Source organism: Caretta caretta, chromosome 1, assembly GCF_965140235.1.
Source record: "Caretta caretta isolate rCarCar2 chromosome 1, rCarCar1.hap1, whole genome shotgun sequence".
NCBI lineage: Eukaryota > Metazoa > Chordata > Testudines > Cheloniidae > Caretta > Caretta caretta.
The window spans coordinates 138,668,982-138,686,923 of record NC_134206.1 but is presented as its reverse complement, the minus strand read 5'-3'; the positions used below and the strand labels follow the sequence as shown (position 1 = coordinate 138,686,923).

The following is a 17,942-nucleotide window of genomic DNA, read 5'->3' as shown; positions in this document are numbered from 1 at the left end:
GGTTCTAGCCCATTCTCTTCCTCTCTCTCTGCACTGAGCTGAGGGTGGGATTGCACTGAGCACAGAGCTGGGGTGTAGGGTCTGGCCAGGAGCTAGAATGAGGGAGGGGGGCTCAGGGTTGGGGGTGGAGTGCTTACCTGGGCAGCTCCCATTTGGTGCACGGGGTGCAGATGGGAATGTGGGGTGGTGGTGCAGGAGCTCCCGTTTGGTGCTCAGGGTGGGGGTGGGAATGTGGGTGGTGCAAGAGTCAGGACATGGGGTGTGTGAGGAGGGTGCAGGAGTCAGGGAAAGGGGTGGGGGGGGCTGGGTATGCGTGGGGGTGCTGGAGTTAGGGCTGGGGTCATGGGGGGTGCAGGAGTCAGGGCAGAGGGCTGGGAGGGTATGTGGGGAGGTGCAGGGGTCAGGGCAGAGGCAGCAGGGAGGGGCAGGAACTCAGCATGCTGGGGGAAGAGGTGGGGGAGGAGGGAGCTTGCCTGCTTTGCAGCAGCAGCTGCCAGGACCAAGCTTCTTCACCCTGCGAGGGTGAGGGGAGGGGGGGGAGAAGAGGGGAAGAAGAGCAGGCCGGGGCGGTCAGGAGTTTTAACAGCACGCTGCTGCCTGCCAGGGTCTTGGCCTGGGTTCGGCAGCAGGCTGAGCGGGGCCAGTGGCTGGGACTCGGCAGGTAACAGCGTGCCATTAAAAATTGGCTCGTGTGCCATCTTTGGCAAGCGTGCCATAGGTTGCTGAGACCGATCTAGAGGTTCCAACCCTGCTGGTGAACCATTAGATGGCAATATGATGCCACAGGATGGAATCTGTTTTTCAGTTTACTTTTTTAAAATAAAAATAAACTAGCTATATTAAAAGAATATTAAGATTACAAAGTCCAGCACTCAAGAGTTAAGAAATGTCAGAATTAAGGTTGCTTGTGTGCAGTAAATAAAACCTAGGGCCACACACTGAACAATGAGGAGAAAACAAAAGATTGAGTAGCTGCTTATTAAGTGAGCATCACCCAATAATGTAACAGTGTTTTGTAATATTTATATAAATTAACCGGTCATGTTTATATTGTAATGCTTTGATAGTTAATACATAAATAAAAATATTAAAACGATCTTACAGTTAAGATTGCTATAGTGATAACATTTTTGTGAGAGAGATTTTCATTAATAGCGTTCCTTGAAATGCCCCTTCTGTATAAACACTTCAGTCAGATAAAACAAATTTTGTTTAGCTATTTATTCAAGAAATATATGAAATCAGCCCTAAAAATCTGCAATTTTAAAAACCAGTTTTGGGGGTTTGTTTAAGGCAGACCATTTTGCAGGCCCAGACACTCTATACAGATGCTGATGAACAGTATTTGAAATAAAGCAGATACTAGGAGTACATTACAGATCAGTTTCACATAATGCAGAAAAAATACCTTATCAATGATGGTATCAATTTTCCCTTCTTCTACAGACTTCTTTATATTTTGTGCTGTTTCAGCAACCGATTCAGATATCTTTTTTGTAGCAGCAGTCGCAAAACTGAAGAGATAATCTGTCACAAATGAAGAGATTAGAGTTGTAAATATTTTGTTATATCGAATTCTTTAGTTATATTTTCTTCTTTTCTTGTACATTTTTAGACACCTAATCTGAAAGTCATGTTTATAACAAAAGTTCTAAAACAGAATTGCTTAAACTGACTTCTTAGTACTCTAGAAGGCCTTTTTGCAGGTGAACTATATATTTCTATCCTTTTTTAAATTCTTCTCCCTTAGGGATGGAACTGTATGTTTGGCCAAAATTTTTTTTTTTTTTAAACTGATAAGCTATTACACATCTGAAGCTCTTTTTCATTTAATGAGACATTCATCTTGTTCTTTGGGCTTCTAGACACTACCACAATTTAAATAATATTCAGACAAACCATGAAGAAGCCACTAGCCTTTAAACATGTGACAAACAACAACTTAATATCGAGGTATCTTGAAATGATGTGGGATTAGTTTATTTTTTCAGATACTATGTGTATGGTACCATGTAAATATCTAGAGACATAGATTTAGTAGGTGTAAAGTTTTCTGTAGTCTTCCTAGTGATTCAGTATACTGATGCCAATAAATTGGTACAATTTAACACTGATAATACTCAGATTTTATGCAGAAGTCATTTTAAATCTAAGTTAAGTGGTGCATATCAAAAGAGGAATAATTGAGAATATGATTTAGAACCCAGGGGACATCAGAAGAGAGGTGTGAAACATTTCAATCATTCCAGGAAGGTCAAGCTGAAACTTTAAAAACTGTTGACTTTCAGAAACAACTGGCACTTCAGGTATTGCCACTCTTTCTGCCAAAAAGAATACCTAAGCTTTTTTTCCTTTCTAGAACTTCAGGTCTACAAGACAATCTGAATTTCATGAATATTAATACTTTTTTTTAAAAAGCTATAACTTTTATCCTCACTATCATATACAAAACAGTGGGTTGTTCTTCTTAACTTTTTGTGTCAGGGTAAACAGAACAGGAAGAGTGAGCTGGAATCGGAAACAGATGATATTGACTAACCCAGATGTTTGGCTCAACCACACATAAATTGCTAAAAGTTTTTAGGAATACTGTGAAACAGATCCTTGCCCTTTTTTGCTGGTGAAAACCACCAAAGACCGATGTCTGCTACTAATGGACATCATCAACTCCTTCTGAGAAATGACACTGCTAATGCTCCTGAAATATTCAATAGTCCATCCAATCTTTAAAAAAAAAAACAAAAACAAAAAAAAACACACCCACACTCAATGAAGATGACTTCTCCAAACACTTTCCTATGTCTAACCTCTATTCCTAAGAAAAGCCACCGAGAAAACAGCGACAACAAAGCTCTAGCACATGGTATCTGTTACCCAGGATGATTTACAATTAGGATTCAAACTGTGATGTGTACAGGAACAAAATGGGACTTTCCTCATGACAATGGATGTAAAAATAAACTCATGTGACAGTTGTTAATCATGTCATTTATGCATCCCAGGAAGGATGCTTAGATACCATGGCTATCAATGCAGTATAAGAGCCTAATTAGATAGGACATACGATTGCTATCTATTTAACATTATTGAACCTCTCCACAAGTTATGACGTAATCTATCAAAATGTACTACTGATCCACCACTTACATATGTAGCAACATCAAACAGGTGTCAACGCCTAGTGATAATCAACTAAAATTCATTTTGGCCAAGACAGAAGTAATTCTAGTCAGAATTTATACACCAGAATTAGCTGGGTCACCGACCTCCCCTTTCCATCAAAGGCAACTGCCCCTCCAACTGTCAAAGTAATACAAAACCTCAAGTTTTTTATAATAGCCGAGAAGGCCACACAGAATCAGATCAAAAATGTCTTTTATTCCACTTTCAGATTACTATGCAACATTGCTCTCAATGATCTGGTTTGCTCTCATTGAATTATTATATTCACTAAATCTGGGTCTAACGGTGGCAGCAGTAGAGAGGCTACAGCTCTTTTAGAAAATGTGATAATTCATTTCTGCAATAGGACAGGCCATCACAAGAACATCAGCCCTTATTTGTCCTTCCACTGGCTACCAATTTTCTTCCATTGAAAATTCAAAGCCACCTATGCTTTAGGACCCAGCTATATCAGAACAACCAATCAAGACATCTACACTACTCTAGCACAATGCAGTTCACAAAGCCCACAGCAAAACATGAAATTTAGGAACAAATCATTCTTGTTAAATGGGGGTTGGCTGCAGAAATGGGTTCTGAAAGAGATCAGACGAATTCCAAAGTTTCAGAGGATACTGTAAACCCTGCTCTTTGATAATGCTTCCCCACCACAACCAAGTTAATGGGGAATAGAGCCTTCTGTGTTTTATCCATTCAGAGTGTACAGGAAAGCAAACCTCCCAAATGTTATCTGATTATAGCTTTACTTATTCAGAGGAGACATCAATAAAATAAAATGCCATAGTTTGGTGTACTATACAAAACTTTTCATGCAAAAATTTTATTGCACTTCATAAACTACACTATATTATTTTCTATGCACACATCACTTCTCCCACCAACTGACACGAATACAACAGGTGTTTAAAGGAACACTATCAATCTAGCCACGCCTCTGTCTGATGAAAACAGCTTACTTATTATTTGTAACAAAGCTCACTATAACTGAAAGATTAGCGAGAATACTTGAAAAAAAATATTTTCAGTTTATTTTTACTTCAGAGAGCAGTTCATATAGTCAGTCTCTCATAGGAACAGTGGAAATAACCACACTGAAAAAGTAGAGAAATGTACCACTGGAACTTTGGGGTAAGGTTCGTATCCAAAACTACTTTTTTAAAAAAAATTTGTGCCATGATTTCAAATTTTGTGGTGTCCCTTGAACAGTGCACAGTGACATTACAGAATTGTTAAGAACACCTCCATCCCATACATTCTATTGTTATTGTTTTGATAACTAAATTATTGACATCAGAAACACAGAAACTTGGAGCTGAGACAATAGAATGACACCTAATTTTCAGCTTCTAACTTTATTTGCATGAATGTCTCTTGAAAGTCCTGGTTAGGGTGAAAGAGATACAGAAGAGGTCCAAATTTGTAAAATGCAGAACAATACATGTCAACTGGGTACATATCATAAACCTATGCCACAATTATATCACAGAATGTAATTCATATATGATTTGCAAAGCCTAGGCAATTGAAAGAGACGACTAGAGTCTCTCGAGAGGTAAAGCCTGAGGATTGAAGAGCTTTAGCCCTATCTTCACTTGGGCAGGTGGGGAATGGGGAGATATTTTTAATTAAGTCAGCTAAGAAGACCTGAAACACCACTCAGCAGCTAACATAGACAATGTGACACCTTTAAAATTGTTTGCTGGTGATATTGTAAACCATGCTCCTTCCTTAAACAATTATCAAACAGTGTCAACATTAGATGTTATGGTATCTTGACTAGGAAAAAGATGTTTTTTCACCGGAGTTAACACAGAGAAGGCACTTCAACTGAACTGAAACCCCACTTAATGCCAATGTAGACACAATTTAACAGCTTTAGCTGATTTTAGCAGGTCAAGTTATGGGTCCCATTTACGCTATAACTTGACCTGCTAAAATCAAGTTAAAGGTATTAAACTGGGCCTACTTGGTGTTGAGTGGTTTTCAACAGCTACATTACCTGGATTTTAAAAAAGGGCACCTTTTCCTATAGTCTAACTAGAGCCTAAGGGATAACATGATTTTTAAGAAGCACCTTTTTGCCAGGCCTACACCCATGTATTGTACTGGTATAACTATTTCAGTTAAGGCAGTGGGTTTTTTTAACTGAATTAGTCATATTGGTAAAACTCACTTTAGTTATACTACTGAACAGGTGACTTACTGCTATAGCTTACTCTGCTTTCCAAATAGTAATAAGCTAGTCAAGAATAAGAGACCTTTATATCTGTATTACTGCATCAACACTTAGAGGGAATTGCGTCACTTTAGTTAAAGTGAGACAATTTTGCTGTGCAGATAAACCCTAAGAGACATCGATCAGCTGACCGTATTTCTTTATTAAGATATTTCTATTTCCACAACCCCTGCAGGAAGTTCTCCCACCCTCAGTGTGTTATAATATGGTGTAAAGAGCATGTGTATTGTTTTCCCCAAGCTCCTTTTTAGAGCTTTAACCTGTGCTGTGAGGCTCTGGCTGAGACTCAGGGAGGGTGTGAAGGCAGGAGGGCAAGTCCTATGGGGATGAGTAAAAAACTATGTGGTGGGGTGGGGATAGAGGGAGTCAGTGGGTGGGTGGAGAGGAGATAGGTGTTCGCGTTGCAGGGCCAGATTAACGGGGGGGGGGGGAATAGATCAGCATCTGTGGGGAGAGCAGCTGTCAGAGCTGGTCAGTATGGGCGTGTGTGTGCGTGGGGGGGGGGGAGAGGGCAGACAGGGATAAGGTGGCCCGTCAATGCGTGGGGGATGCAGACCGGGGTGTCGCTGGGGTGGGGAACGGGATCTCTGGGGGGATGCAGCGTGAAGTCTGTGGGTGGATGGGAATGGGGGAGGGGAAGTGCCAGTAGCGGGGGAGTAAATGGGGACGAGAGGTCTGTTGGCTGGGGGCTGCCGGGCCGGGCTGTGCGCGGAGTCCCCGCAGAGCAGCAGCCCCGCGACCAGGGCAAGAGACGGCTCCCCCTGCCGGCCGCGGGCCGGACACTCACTGCCGAGTCCTTTGGCCTGGCTGAGGAGCGGATCCGGATCCACCTGCTCCTGGCTCCGCACGGCCGGGTCCCCGCCCGCCGCCGCCGCCTCCGCCGCCTCCGCCTCCCCCTCGGCGCCCCCGGCTTCGCTCCGCTCCCCGGGGCTGCTGCTCTCTTCGGGCGGCGGCTTCTGCTCCTCGCCCGCCCGCTCCAGCCGGAACCAGCTGCCCAGACCCCGCAGCATCCCGCAAGAGGCGGCCTCGGCCGCTCGCGGTGCCGGACTCCGGCGGTTCCTGGTCCCCGCCGCCGCTCCCAACGGCTCTAACGGAAGCGCCCACGGACCGAGAGCGACACAAGGCTATCACCGGACGCCGGAGTCTCCCCTCCTCCGATCCGGGTTACGTCACTTCCGTAGGTCACGGGGCCGAGGCGCTCCGTAGTTCCTTCTCTCTGTTCCTCCCCTGGGGAGGGGGAAGGAAGAGGCGGGCGAGGGGCAGAGCGGTGGGCCGGGGGAAAGGGGGGATAGCGATGGGGAAGTAAAGGAGAGGGGGCAGCCAGTGGGGTACGGGAGAGGTGGGGATTTGCGTGCAGGCGCTTCCTCCTCTCCCGCAAGTTCTCGCACGTTGGGATTGTTCATTGAAGTCAATGGCAAGTGGATGTGCGAAAAGATTGCAGCCTCGCTGTTCCTGGAAGGCAAGGGGGGAATCCACTATGTTCTCCCATCGCTGCCGAAGGCACGGTTTGGGGTTTTGTTTAGCTTTTACATACACACGCTATTTTGTAAATAAATACATTTCCCCACCATGATGCAGCGCTTTTGTCACCTCAACCCACTGATCTTATACATGCAAACTTAGGCCCTGATCATGCATGCATGTACTTAATTTTACATACTAATGAATAGTCACATGAAGTCATATAGGACTTCCCACGTGTGTAAAATTCAGCATGTGGATAATCGGGACCATACATTGCATGCTGCTTTGGGCAGGGTGCTGTCATTTGTGTTTGTCCATAAAGCGCTATGGCTCTGTAAAAACAAGTGTTAAACCCGACAATGCTTTTTTAAGATAATGTCTTCCAAGTTTTGGTGGCTTTCTCCATATGGACATATTATAATGGAAGACCAAAAAATTCCAAAGTGTATGTATCAAGGAGTGCAGCTACACAACTGGTGATCATGTGGGTGCCAAAAGCTTCAGTGGTGCAATAAGATTGCTGGTGATGGAATATACAGCCAAACCACCTTAAGCACATAGCCAGAGATGATCCAGGTGGCCCTGAATCTGCAAGAAGGCCAGATCCCTTTAGGATTTGCCATGATGATGGTGTCTCTAGGTAGTGGTCAAGTGAAGTTAGGAAAGGTGAAATAGGATGAGACCCTTTTGAGAATTGAGAGGTAAGCATAAAGGAAAGAGACACTCACAGAATCAGATGTGTATATAATGTCTTCTGCAGTTTCCACAGTATGCATCCGATGAAGTGAGCTGTAGTTCACGAAAGCTTATGCTCAAATAAATTGGTTAGTCTCTAAGGTGCCACAAGTACTCCTTTTCTTTTTGAGAATCAGATCAGTGAATGATGCAGGAGAATGTTTAAAATAAATCAAAAGCATCTCCATTATATATAAAATTACATTAACAAAATAAAACTACTGAACAATCAACAAAGCTGGAGAGAAATTTATCATGCTCTGTCTTTTAAAGCTCAATTCTGCATTGTGTTTGGAGCGCCCATTTAAATCAATATGAGTTCTGTGTTCACAGTGGCTGCAAAATCAGCCCTGAAAGATGACCTTTAGAAAAAGTTTGCTTTCCCTTTCAGTAGTGAAATAAAGCATCTTCTTATCTGATCTCCATGTTGCTGTTGAAAGTCTCCATAATTCTGAAGTTACTTATAAATCTTGAGTCAATAGCTTGCACCAGAATATGTGAGGGTAGCATTTGACCAAACATTTTATTTCCTATTTTCCAGTCCCTCAAACCAGGAACAGTTGCACCATGTCTCTAATAACTCTTCTTCTTAATCGCTTTTCACCCTTATATTTAAATTTCATTCCTTTTCAGAGTGAGATTCCAATCAATTAAGTCAACTGGACTCTGCACAGATGCAAGGGTTCAACTATGTGAATTTAACTGCATGATCAGGACCTTAATCCCGATGCAGAGAGATGGACTTTGTGTGCGAACATCATTTACATCCATTGTCTGCATCACTCACATTCTTCAGCAGAAATTCCCAAGGGATTGGAAAAATCAAGAAAAAATAAGATCTATTAGTAATTTAAATATTGTGGAGACTTGAAAGCAGTAGCAGTAGTATGGTGAAAACAGTGGGCTATTCCAAGCTACACCCAGGGGAGATTTTCAAGGTCAATATTTAAAAAAATATAGCTAGTGGCCTCATCACAGAAAATGCTCATTCAAAAAAGTGCTCCATGGCTTTATAGGGAGATGAGATAAATGCATGTGCATGCCAAAAAGTGCCCCAGGCTGGGGCAGGCAGATCATTGTAAAAATGCCTGAGCAAAAGTGCCCGCGGGGCAGAGCGGGTAAGTTTGTATGGAGGGCACGGTTTGCACGGGGCATTCACCCAGGGACCTCAGGCCTCTCTGACTGCCTGCCCGGGTCCCTTCTCCTCCCCTCGAGAGCCCCCCTCCCACCTACGGGCCAGTTGGGGCCGGGCTCGGCGCTGGCTGCAGCGCGGGCTCCCCCTGGCGGCCGCCCGGAGACTCCCTCTCTGCCTCCCGCCTTCGGCACCTGGGCCCAGGGAGGAGGAACCTGCAACCGCCTCCGCCGCTACGACGCGGCGCGCGCCCAGGTAACTGCCGCCTGCCTGGCCTCTGCCGGCCCGCGCGCCCGCCGGCCTTGGGCAAGGGGGACCGGCCGCGGCCCCGGCTCCCCTCTCTCCCCGGGCCGGGCAAGTTCCCCCGGGGGGCGGCGCTGCTTCAGGCGCCCCGGTGACAGAGCAGCAGCAGCAGCAGCGGCGGGTTTGGGCTCCTTTCCCCCCGCTGGCAGGGCCGTGCGGGCCCATAACCGCGCTCGGGCTCCCCCACTAGGTGGCCCTGGGCGGGCTGAAGCCCCGGAGTACTCTGGGGTTACAGGAAGGGGGGTTTAGCTCCTGCCCCCTCCAACCAAGCAGCACCACCGTGTTGCTTGCACACGTGGGTAGTCAGGGCCGTACACTGAGCCGTGCCAGTCACTGCCCCCCTCTTCTGTAAACACGTAGGAGCCACACCAGCTCTGCCTGAGACAGGGTGACAGCCCGGGGCAAACACTTCACCATTTCCTAGTCCTTCCCCCCCCCCGCCCCCCCGTGCATGTTAGGACACTAGGAAAATAACCCATTGCTGAAGCAGTTTAACTGGTAGTGTGGATGGAGGAGGAAGCTGATTCACCATCATGATTAAAAACATGATAGAGATAATGTTTCCCTATCTCTGATAGGGTTGAAAAGGATTTGAGTCCATCTACATGAGCAGGTGAACTCTTTTCAGCACTAATTGAAGCCAGGCAAGGTGTTGCTGTTAGCAACATGTATTTTCCTAGAGTAGGTGGGGCCTTTATTCCTCCTTGCACTCTTCCTAATAGTTTTTTCATATTTAGACATCTTTAAGTCATACACTAGAGCCTCTTCCTGTCTAATGATTGGATATATTCCAATAATTGTAGAAATTATTTCTATTAATGGACTTCATCCTCATAGATTAGTTTTAGCAAATTTATCAACAAAAATGGGAGGCTTGTAGCTTTCCAGTGCAGAGATCCTCCTGACACTCAGGTCACAGATCAAATCTTAGTGCCAAATAACTTTCTAGTCATGGACATGACTTATCTAGTATATGAGCCATTCTGCTGAGGGCTATTTGCAGTTCTCAACTCAATAACAATACCAACAGAAATGTGAAAAGTAAATAAAAAATTCACCAGTTATGCTAATTAATTTTCAATACAATGCTACAGGTTTGAGGTACAATCCTGCAAACACTTAACCATGAAAATAACTTGTGTTAGTAGAAGCAATTAATCGTGTGAGTAAAGTTATTCACGTGTATTTGCATGAGTCTGCTCATTAAGAGCATATGGCAACCTAATACCCTTAGTGTTTTTTGTTTTGTTTCCCTTTCCTAGCTAACTTTGCCAGATTCTTTCTCTGCTCATCTACAAGTCATGGGATCTTTGGAAATAATACTTTCATTTATACAACTGAAACCATGACCTACTAAATGCTTCTAATTTGGCTTTTAAAAGTGAAAGTAAAAGACTGCTGTCCACAGAGCACTGCTTAGCCATGTCAACCATGCGAGTCAAAGGAGAAAACAGAAAAGGAGTACTTGTGGCACCTTAGAGACTAACCAATTTATTTGAGCATAAGCTTTCGTGAGCTACAGTTCACTTCATCGGATGCATTCAGTGGAAAATACAGTGGGGAGATTTATATACACAGAGAACATGAAACAATGGGTGTTATCATACACACTGTAAGGAGAGTGATCACTTAAGATGAGCTAATACGGGGGGGGGGAGTGGGGAGAAAACCTTTTGTAGTGATAATCAAGGTGGGCCATTTTCAGCAGTTGACAAGAACGTCTGAGGAACGGGGGGAGGGGGGAATAAACGTGACCCTGTAAATACTCAGGAAAGTGAGTAGTCCTGTTGAATTAAATAGGACTACTCATTTGTGTATTGTTATTGACGTGCATAAGTGTCTGTTTAACATTTCCAATTCAGTATTTTTTTTTCCCAGAAAGAGTGATGAAAATTGCTTGGTTGGACACAAAATGCTGTTGACAACAGCAGTTGAGGAGAAGTCCAAAACACAAGTGGATGGGTCCAAAAATCTTAAAAATAAATAAAATAACCCCCCTCAAAGTAGCATAGAAAAGTTAGTTATTAATAACATGGATTATTTTCCCTTTCCTGTATGGAAAACTTATAAGTTCTACAAGTCTACTGAAAAAAAAAAAAGAGAGAGAGAAAGGTTAAATAAAAGATTTGACAAGGTAAATAAACTGTTCTTGTTTCATTTAAATTAAGATGGTTAAAAACAGAATATTTCTTCTGCATAATAAAGTTTCAAAGCTGTATTAAGTCATTGTTCATTTGTAAACTTTTGAAAGAACAAGCATAACGTTTTGTTCAGTGTTACAAACATTTCAGAGTTACAAACAACCTCCGTTCCTGAGATGTTCGTAACTCTGAGGTACTACTATATTATTGTTGCCGGCACCCAGTGCCGAGAGGCTGAACAACAGCTTGAGTGGTTCGTTACCCGGTGTGCTACACCCAATAATTACAATGGGGTGGAGAAGCAGAAAAGTTTATTTGAAGCTTTAAATAGGTACAGGGAGATTTGAATTTCGTATTCTGTACACAGAGCAGGAAGTTACACAGGCTTTTATACATTTTTTTTTTTTAGCATACTTATTTAATAGCAAGCTGCCCCAAGTATCCATATAGCCAGCCAATCCAGTTTCCAGCTAGTTTTTTGTTTTTTTTTTGTATTATTTATTAAACTATACATAAAGCTGCTTTATTTAGCATTGTTTTTTTATATTTGCCCTGCGTGGCCTTGCTTAGTTTTAGGCAGTTTGACTCTGCAACATATTGTTGCAGATTCTCAGCATAACTGCTGTGTGTGCCTCCAGGTGGGGGGGCCAAGGACACCTGGGCCTAGTGTGAGGGGGCTTCATTGACACTTGTGGTCTTCCATTCCCTTGAGTTACCTAGTGGCCATGCCCCAGTGTCCCCAACATTATGAATAACGGAGTCCCCAGATTTGCTGGCAGGAATCCTAGCACCCTTCCTCTTCTCAGTTATAAGAGTGGCTTTACTGGCCAGGATGTTTTCCCTGCAGCTCACTGGTTGAGGGAGAATTTTGTGTCAGCCTCTGGCAGTAGGCGTCAGTTAATTTTTTCAAGCCCTTGTTTTAATATTGCTACAATAATGACATTTTATCTGATGGAGTGGCTTTTCTGGGCTTGTGCATAAACTTTGTGATCAGGTATACATCCCACTGTGTGTACTATATTTAAAGTATTCATAATGTTATAAAATATTATCTATATGTATATATTCACATAGGTTAAAATATGTAACATTCTTTTAAAATATTTTGTGCAATTTAAAATTGCCACATATGAGGCAGTTTTTGTGGTCTACATAACAGCCAGGTATTATTATTATTATTATTGATATTTATTTATTTACCTTGTTGCACTTTGTTGGTTGGCCATCTCTGAAACATTAGGAGGGACATTGCTTAGCAATAAACCTGTTCCCCTTGTGGTGATCAGCATCTGTGGAATGATGTATGTTTTGGCTAAGGGGGGAACCTAGGCAGAAGTAGAAGGACAAAGAGAAGGTGACCTGAAAAGAGAAGATTTATTTGAAGTCTGTCTGTCTGTCTAAAAATTAATGTATAAAGTAAAATTGATTTCACTTATTTTTCAAATGAGTGAAAATTTTGAAATTTAAGCCCCAGTCTTGCAATTTACTCTATTTTGATAGACCCTGAAGCAGTGAAGAATACTATTGATGTCAGCGGGGCTCTGAATGGAAGTAGAGGTCAGTTTTTGTGCACCACATTGCAGACTTAGAGCTTTGTTATTAGTACTATTTTAAAGTTTTACACTGTTTCTTTTGTATGCAGTACTGCAGTTGTGTACACCGCAAGTGAGATTGCCTCTAAGCCACTAAAAAGGAGATTTAAAAAAATGCAAATTGTTAAGAACCAGAGAATGACAATCACATAATGACTTCCCTTCTATGGTTCATACCAGTTTTATACACCTTTTGTAAGTATTTTCACCAGAGTTCCAATAAATAGTTCTGCCTATCAGCAGAACTGTTACTGGTACAAGCATTAGATTTGGTTTCTTGTGTGTCTTTCAGGCCAGTTTTTGTGTGGAATTATCTCAGAAAAACAGAACTGATACAAGAACCATGTAGAGCAATAAGAGTAGAAGTTTGCTTTTAATACTTTCTGAGTTCGCTTGGGTTGTATATTTTCATGTACTCCACTCTTCTAAATTTTTCATTTCTGTATTTGTCTTTTGTCCTTCTTGGCTTCTGTAGTTAACATTTTTGCTTAAAACAAATGTGAATGTAAAGGAACTCTTTTTTTCCCCCACTAGTGTTTGCTCTGTACCAAATCATTACCAGGCCTGCATTGATCCTGTGGGAACTTCTTTTTTTGCCCCACATGTGAGTCTGGGTTCAGAGCGATAAAGTGACAACCGGCTCTTCTTCCCATTCCTCAGCCAGAAGCTAAAATATCTTCAGCCAGAGGAGGAAGCTGGGAGAGGGTTTTGAATTTATCAGACATCCACAACTAACAGATCTATGGAACATCCAGCAGGATGAGCTCCCGCCACCCTGGTTCTTTCCAGCAGTGAAGCTGGGGATTAGGGTTGGAGTTAGTAGTCAGAGTAGTTCTACTACAGGATGGTAAACTTTGCTGCTGGACTCCTCATTTCATTTTTTGTATCCACCCCTGGCTAGTAGGTATCTGGTAATATTTTAAACCGGGTTCTAATTACTAGATTTTTTTTAAAGCACTATTTGTTGTTAGGCTCTCTCTGATCAGAGTGGGCAGTATTTCCTTAATCTGCTGAATGCTTGCTGACTGTATAGCTTTATCTTGTGAACACACACTCCCTCCCAAAGTTTTAAGAGCATTAATAATTAGATGCAAAACTTTGACTTGTGTTAACGAGCGCTTTATACCTCTGTCTTTCCTGGGAACCATCTGAAAATGCATCTCACTGTTTTTTAAACAGCTTGTGCCTTGGACTTGGATAAATACTAGTGCCTGTTGTCTATTTTGCAGGCCTATTTGTGACATTGTATAATGTTGGGAAGGTCTGCACTGCTTACAGCTGTACATGGAAGAAGGTAGAGTTCTGAAGATATTTTAGTTTCTTGTATATTTTTGATCACTATCTTATATTCTAATGTCTTTGGACTTATTTGGTGTTTAATTTGGAAATATTACAAATACAGTAGTCTTCATCTTTTCACTGTAATATGTCCTCGAACTCTGTATTATTTTTATAGCTTAGAAGATAGGAGGTTTCTGAACACGACACATCTACCTACTGTGTAGCATGTGTTCTGAATGACAGTCTGGTACTTGTTAACTCAGGGGTGGCCAACCTGAGCCTGAGAAGGAGCTAGAATTTACCAATGGACATTGCCAAAGAGCCACAGTAATATGTCAGCAGCCCCCCTCCCGCCCTCACCCCCCCTCCCAGCGCCTCCCACCCACCAGCAGCCCCGCTGATCAGCTGTTTCGTGGCGTGCAGGAGGCTCTGGGGGAGAGGGGGGAGGAGCGAGGAGTGAGGACAGGCTCAGGGGAGGGGGGCGGGAAGGGGTGGAGTGGGGGTAGGGCCTGTGGCAGAGCCAGGAGTTGAGCAGTGAGCACCCTCCGGCACATTGGAAAGTTGGCGCCTGTAGCTCCAGCCCCGGACTTGGTGCCTATACAAGGAGCCGCATATTAACTTCTGAAGAGCCTCATGTGACTCCGGAGCCACAGGTTGGCTACCCTTGTGTTAACACATCTGTGACATCTTAATAAAAGGATGAATCCATTCATTTGCGTCTTGTCCAGTACATTAGCCTTGTTGCACTTCCTGTGTCAAGTCTCCTGTGAAGTACTGGGCAGAGTAATCAAACCAGATCTTTGATTCTTAGACAGGAGAAGTAAAGAAAATGCACTGAAAATAATGTTTATTTTTTTAAACTTAAAACAAAGATACTTCAAAATTGTAAATTATAAAATCATATAAATTAGAGATGAAGTTGGAGAACTCTTGGGAGAAAGCAGGGAGGTCCTGGAAGCAGTGCAGAGACAGAGAGCCTTTATGCGTCGATCCCTCTGGCAAATGCATACATTCACAGGTTTTTGAGTTTGGGCCGTCAGCCCGTCTGTAGGGGCATGTGTCCCTGCTAGATGGAAGAAGGTTGAGGAGATTCTGAGTTCAGTCCCAAAAAGTTTCTTTGTCCTTATAGGGGAATAACCAACATAGCAGAGAGTGTGGCCCATAGTTTTTAAGCTGACTGTCCTTTAAGACTTAACTTTGAATTGACTTTTCCTTAGCAACACAAAGTTTGTATATTGAATCTATAGTCACACTGTCATTCAAATCAAAGGGCTCTGTTGGTCAATGTTTTTTGTGTTTGTGCTTTTCTTCAGTTTAATGCAATTTCTCTGTGATCCTAAGTGTGTGTTGTTTGCACAGTATTAACAAATAAGAAGATTACTGTATGCATACTGATTTCTAGGCAGAGGGTTGACCAAGCTGTGTACTTGAGAGAAAATATAAATTATTTTATTGGGCACCTATCACTCATGGAATTCTAGGATTCTTATATAAAACAAAATAGCATTGCATTAAAAACAAAAATAACCCTTAGTAAATGTAATTTGATACAATAGATTTAAAGTGTAATATGTTAATTTAAGTACCAATCATGTGCCTAAAGATTTTTGCTGGTCACATCTAAATTCAAATAAAGAAAAAAAAATGAAAATAATTTCATTTCGGTTTCAGATAAATGTCAGTACTGTTTATTTGGGGGAGGGATAACTCAGTGGTTTGAGCATTGGCCTGCTAAACCCAGGGTTGTGAGTTCAATCCTTGAGGGTGCCATTTAGGGATCTGGGGCAAAAATTGGGGCTTGGTCCTGCTTTGAGCAGGGGGTTAGACTAGATGACCTCCTAAGGTCCCTTCCAACCCTGATATTCTATGATTGTTATGATAACAAAACCAAAAAATCTTAGCACTTATATAGCACTTTAACTTCACGAAAGTACTAAAGTTTAACACAACCTGTATTGATATAAAGAGCTGTAATGGTCTAAGTTAAGTCAAAGAAATAAAAAGCTAAGCCATGCAAGATGGCTTAATTGTGCTATATAGCGTTTCTTTGCTTTTGTTTCATAGAATCATAGAATTGTAGGACTGGAAGGGAACTTGAGGGTCATCTAGTCCAGTCCCGTGCACTCACGGCAGGACTAAATATTATCTAGATCATCCTTGACAGGTGTTTGTCTAACCTTCTCTTAAAAATCTCCAATGATGGAGATTCTGCAACTTCCTTAGGCAATTTATTCCAGTGCTTCACTACACTGACAGGAAGTTTTTCCTCATGTCCAACCTAAACTGCCCTTTCTGCAATTTAAGCCCATTGCTTCTTGTCCTATCCTGAGGGGTTGAGGAAAACAGTTTTTCTCCCTCCTCCTTATAACAACTTTTTATGTACTTGAAAAATGTTATCATGTTCCCTCTCAGTCTTCTCTTCTCCAGACTAAACAAACCCAATTTTTTCAATCTTCCCTCATAGGTCATGTTTTCTAGATCATTAATCATTTTTGTTGCTCTTCTCTGGACTTTCTCCAGTTTGTCCACATCTTTCCTGAAATGTGGTGCCCGGAACTGGACACAGTACTCCAGTTGAGGCCTAATCAGAGTGGAGTAGAGCGGAAGAATTACTTCTTGTGTCTTGCCTTACAACACTCCTGCTAATACATCCCAGAATGATGATTGCTTTTTTTGCAACAGTGTTACACTGTTCACTCATATTTAGCTTGTTTGTTTATGTCTAAACTTTACTGTCATACAGTATTCAGTGTACGGTAATTTTAGCCCTATCAGTCCCAGGATAAGAGAGGGACAGGGTTGGTCAGGTAATATCTTTTATTGGACCAACCTCTGTTGGTGACAGAGACAAGCTTTTGAACCCCACAGAGGTCTTCTTTTTTGAATTTGTTAGTTGATGGTGGTAGGGAGTTCTCTGAAAATGTAGCTAGGAAAGCTACTAATCAAAAAGCCTACTTTTCAAGAGGTAAGTTAAATAGGAATTAGGTTATGTCTACACTTAAAATGCTACAGCAGCACAGCTAAAGACTTCAGTGTAAGACATTCACTACAGTTGCCGGAGGGGCTCTCCCATCACAGTAGTTAATTCACCTCCCCTAGAGGCAGTAGATAGGTCAGTGGAAGAATTTTTACTTCGACCAAGTGCTGTCTACACCGGGGGTTAGGTCAGCTTAACTACATCTCTCAGGAGTGTGGATTTTTCACACCCCTGAGTGACGTAGCTGGGTCAATCTAACTTTTTAGTGAAGACCAGGCTTTAGATATGTATTGTTTATGAATCTCAATTATTGTGTATGCATGATGATACACTAGTCTCATGATGATTCACTAGTACTAAAATAAACTGTAGAAAACTCTTAAATGTGGTAGTCTACCTCTTCTACTAATCAAGATATGATCATCATAATAAGCATTTACCTGGCACATTAATTTTCAAAGTATGGTATAAATATAAATTAATTCTTTCAATGTCTTTTGAGAGAGAAATGTTTGTGTTATCCCCAGTTTTACTCATGGGGAAACTGAGACATGTTCAGGTTAAGGGTATATCTATACTGCAGAAAAAAACTGTGTAATTGAGTTTCAGAGCTTGGGTCAATTGACTTGAGCTCACGGGGCTAAAAATAGAAGTGTAGATGTTTCCACTCAGGCTGGAGCCTGGGCTCTGAGACCCACCCTGCGTGCTGGGTTTCAAAGCCTGGGCTCCAGCCTGAGCAGGAACATTTACACTGCTATTTATAGCCCCATAGCAAGAGCCCTGTGAGCCCAAGTCAGTTGTCCCGGACTCTGAGATCTGCTACCATGGGGCTATTTTTTGCAGCGTAGACATGCCCTGTATGACTTGTTGAAGGCCATTAGTGTCAGAGTCAGTCAGG

The 17,942-nt window shown here is 42.4% G+C and overlaps 2 protein-coding genes across 16 annotated transcripts in view; one reads left to right on the top strand and one right to left on the bottom strand.

Annotated features, from left to right (window-relative positions):
* The window catches only part of SYAP1 (synapse associated protein 1), a 35,040-nt gene extending 28,447 nt beyond the window's left edge, over positions 1-6,593 (bottom strand). Inside the window, exons 1-2 of the mRNA XM_048861828.2 lie at positions 6,207-6,593; positions 1,409-1,527 (exon numbers count right to left, since the gene is read on the bottom strand). Of these exons, the coding sequence (XP_048717785.2) occupies positions 1,409-1,527; positions 6,207-6,429 (342 nt within the window). The 5' untranslated portion in view covers positions 6,430-6,593. The remainder of the gene's footprint in view (positions 1-1,408; positions 1,528-6,206) is intronic.
* Positions 6,594-8,899: 2,306 nt separating this feature from the next.
* Positions 8,900-17,942, top strand: part of CTPS2 (CTP synthase 2) — a 160,174-nt gene continuing 151,131 nt past the window's right edge. For 5 of the 15 annotated variants that reach the window (XM_075131531.1, XM_075131530.1, XM_075131538.1 and 2 more), the window contains exons 1-4: positions 8,907-9,005; positions 12,695-12,751; positions 12,837-12,981; positions 14,016-14,080. In XM_075131531.1, coding sequence (XP_074987632.1) covers positions 14,037-14,080 — 44 coding nt within the window. In that variant the 5' untranslated portion in view covers positions 8,907-9,005; positions 12,695-12,751; positions 12,837-12,981; positions 14,016-14,036. Of the gene's footprint in view, positions 9,006-10,870; positions 11,188-12,694; positions 12,752-12,836; positions 12,982-14,015; positions 14,081-17,942 lie in introns of those variants that run through there. The other 10 variants (XM_048861813.2, XM_048861796.2, XM_075131523.1 and 7 more) reach the window with 10 other exon arrangements.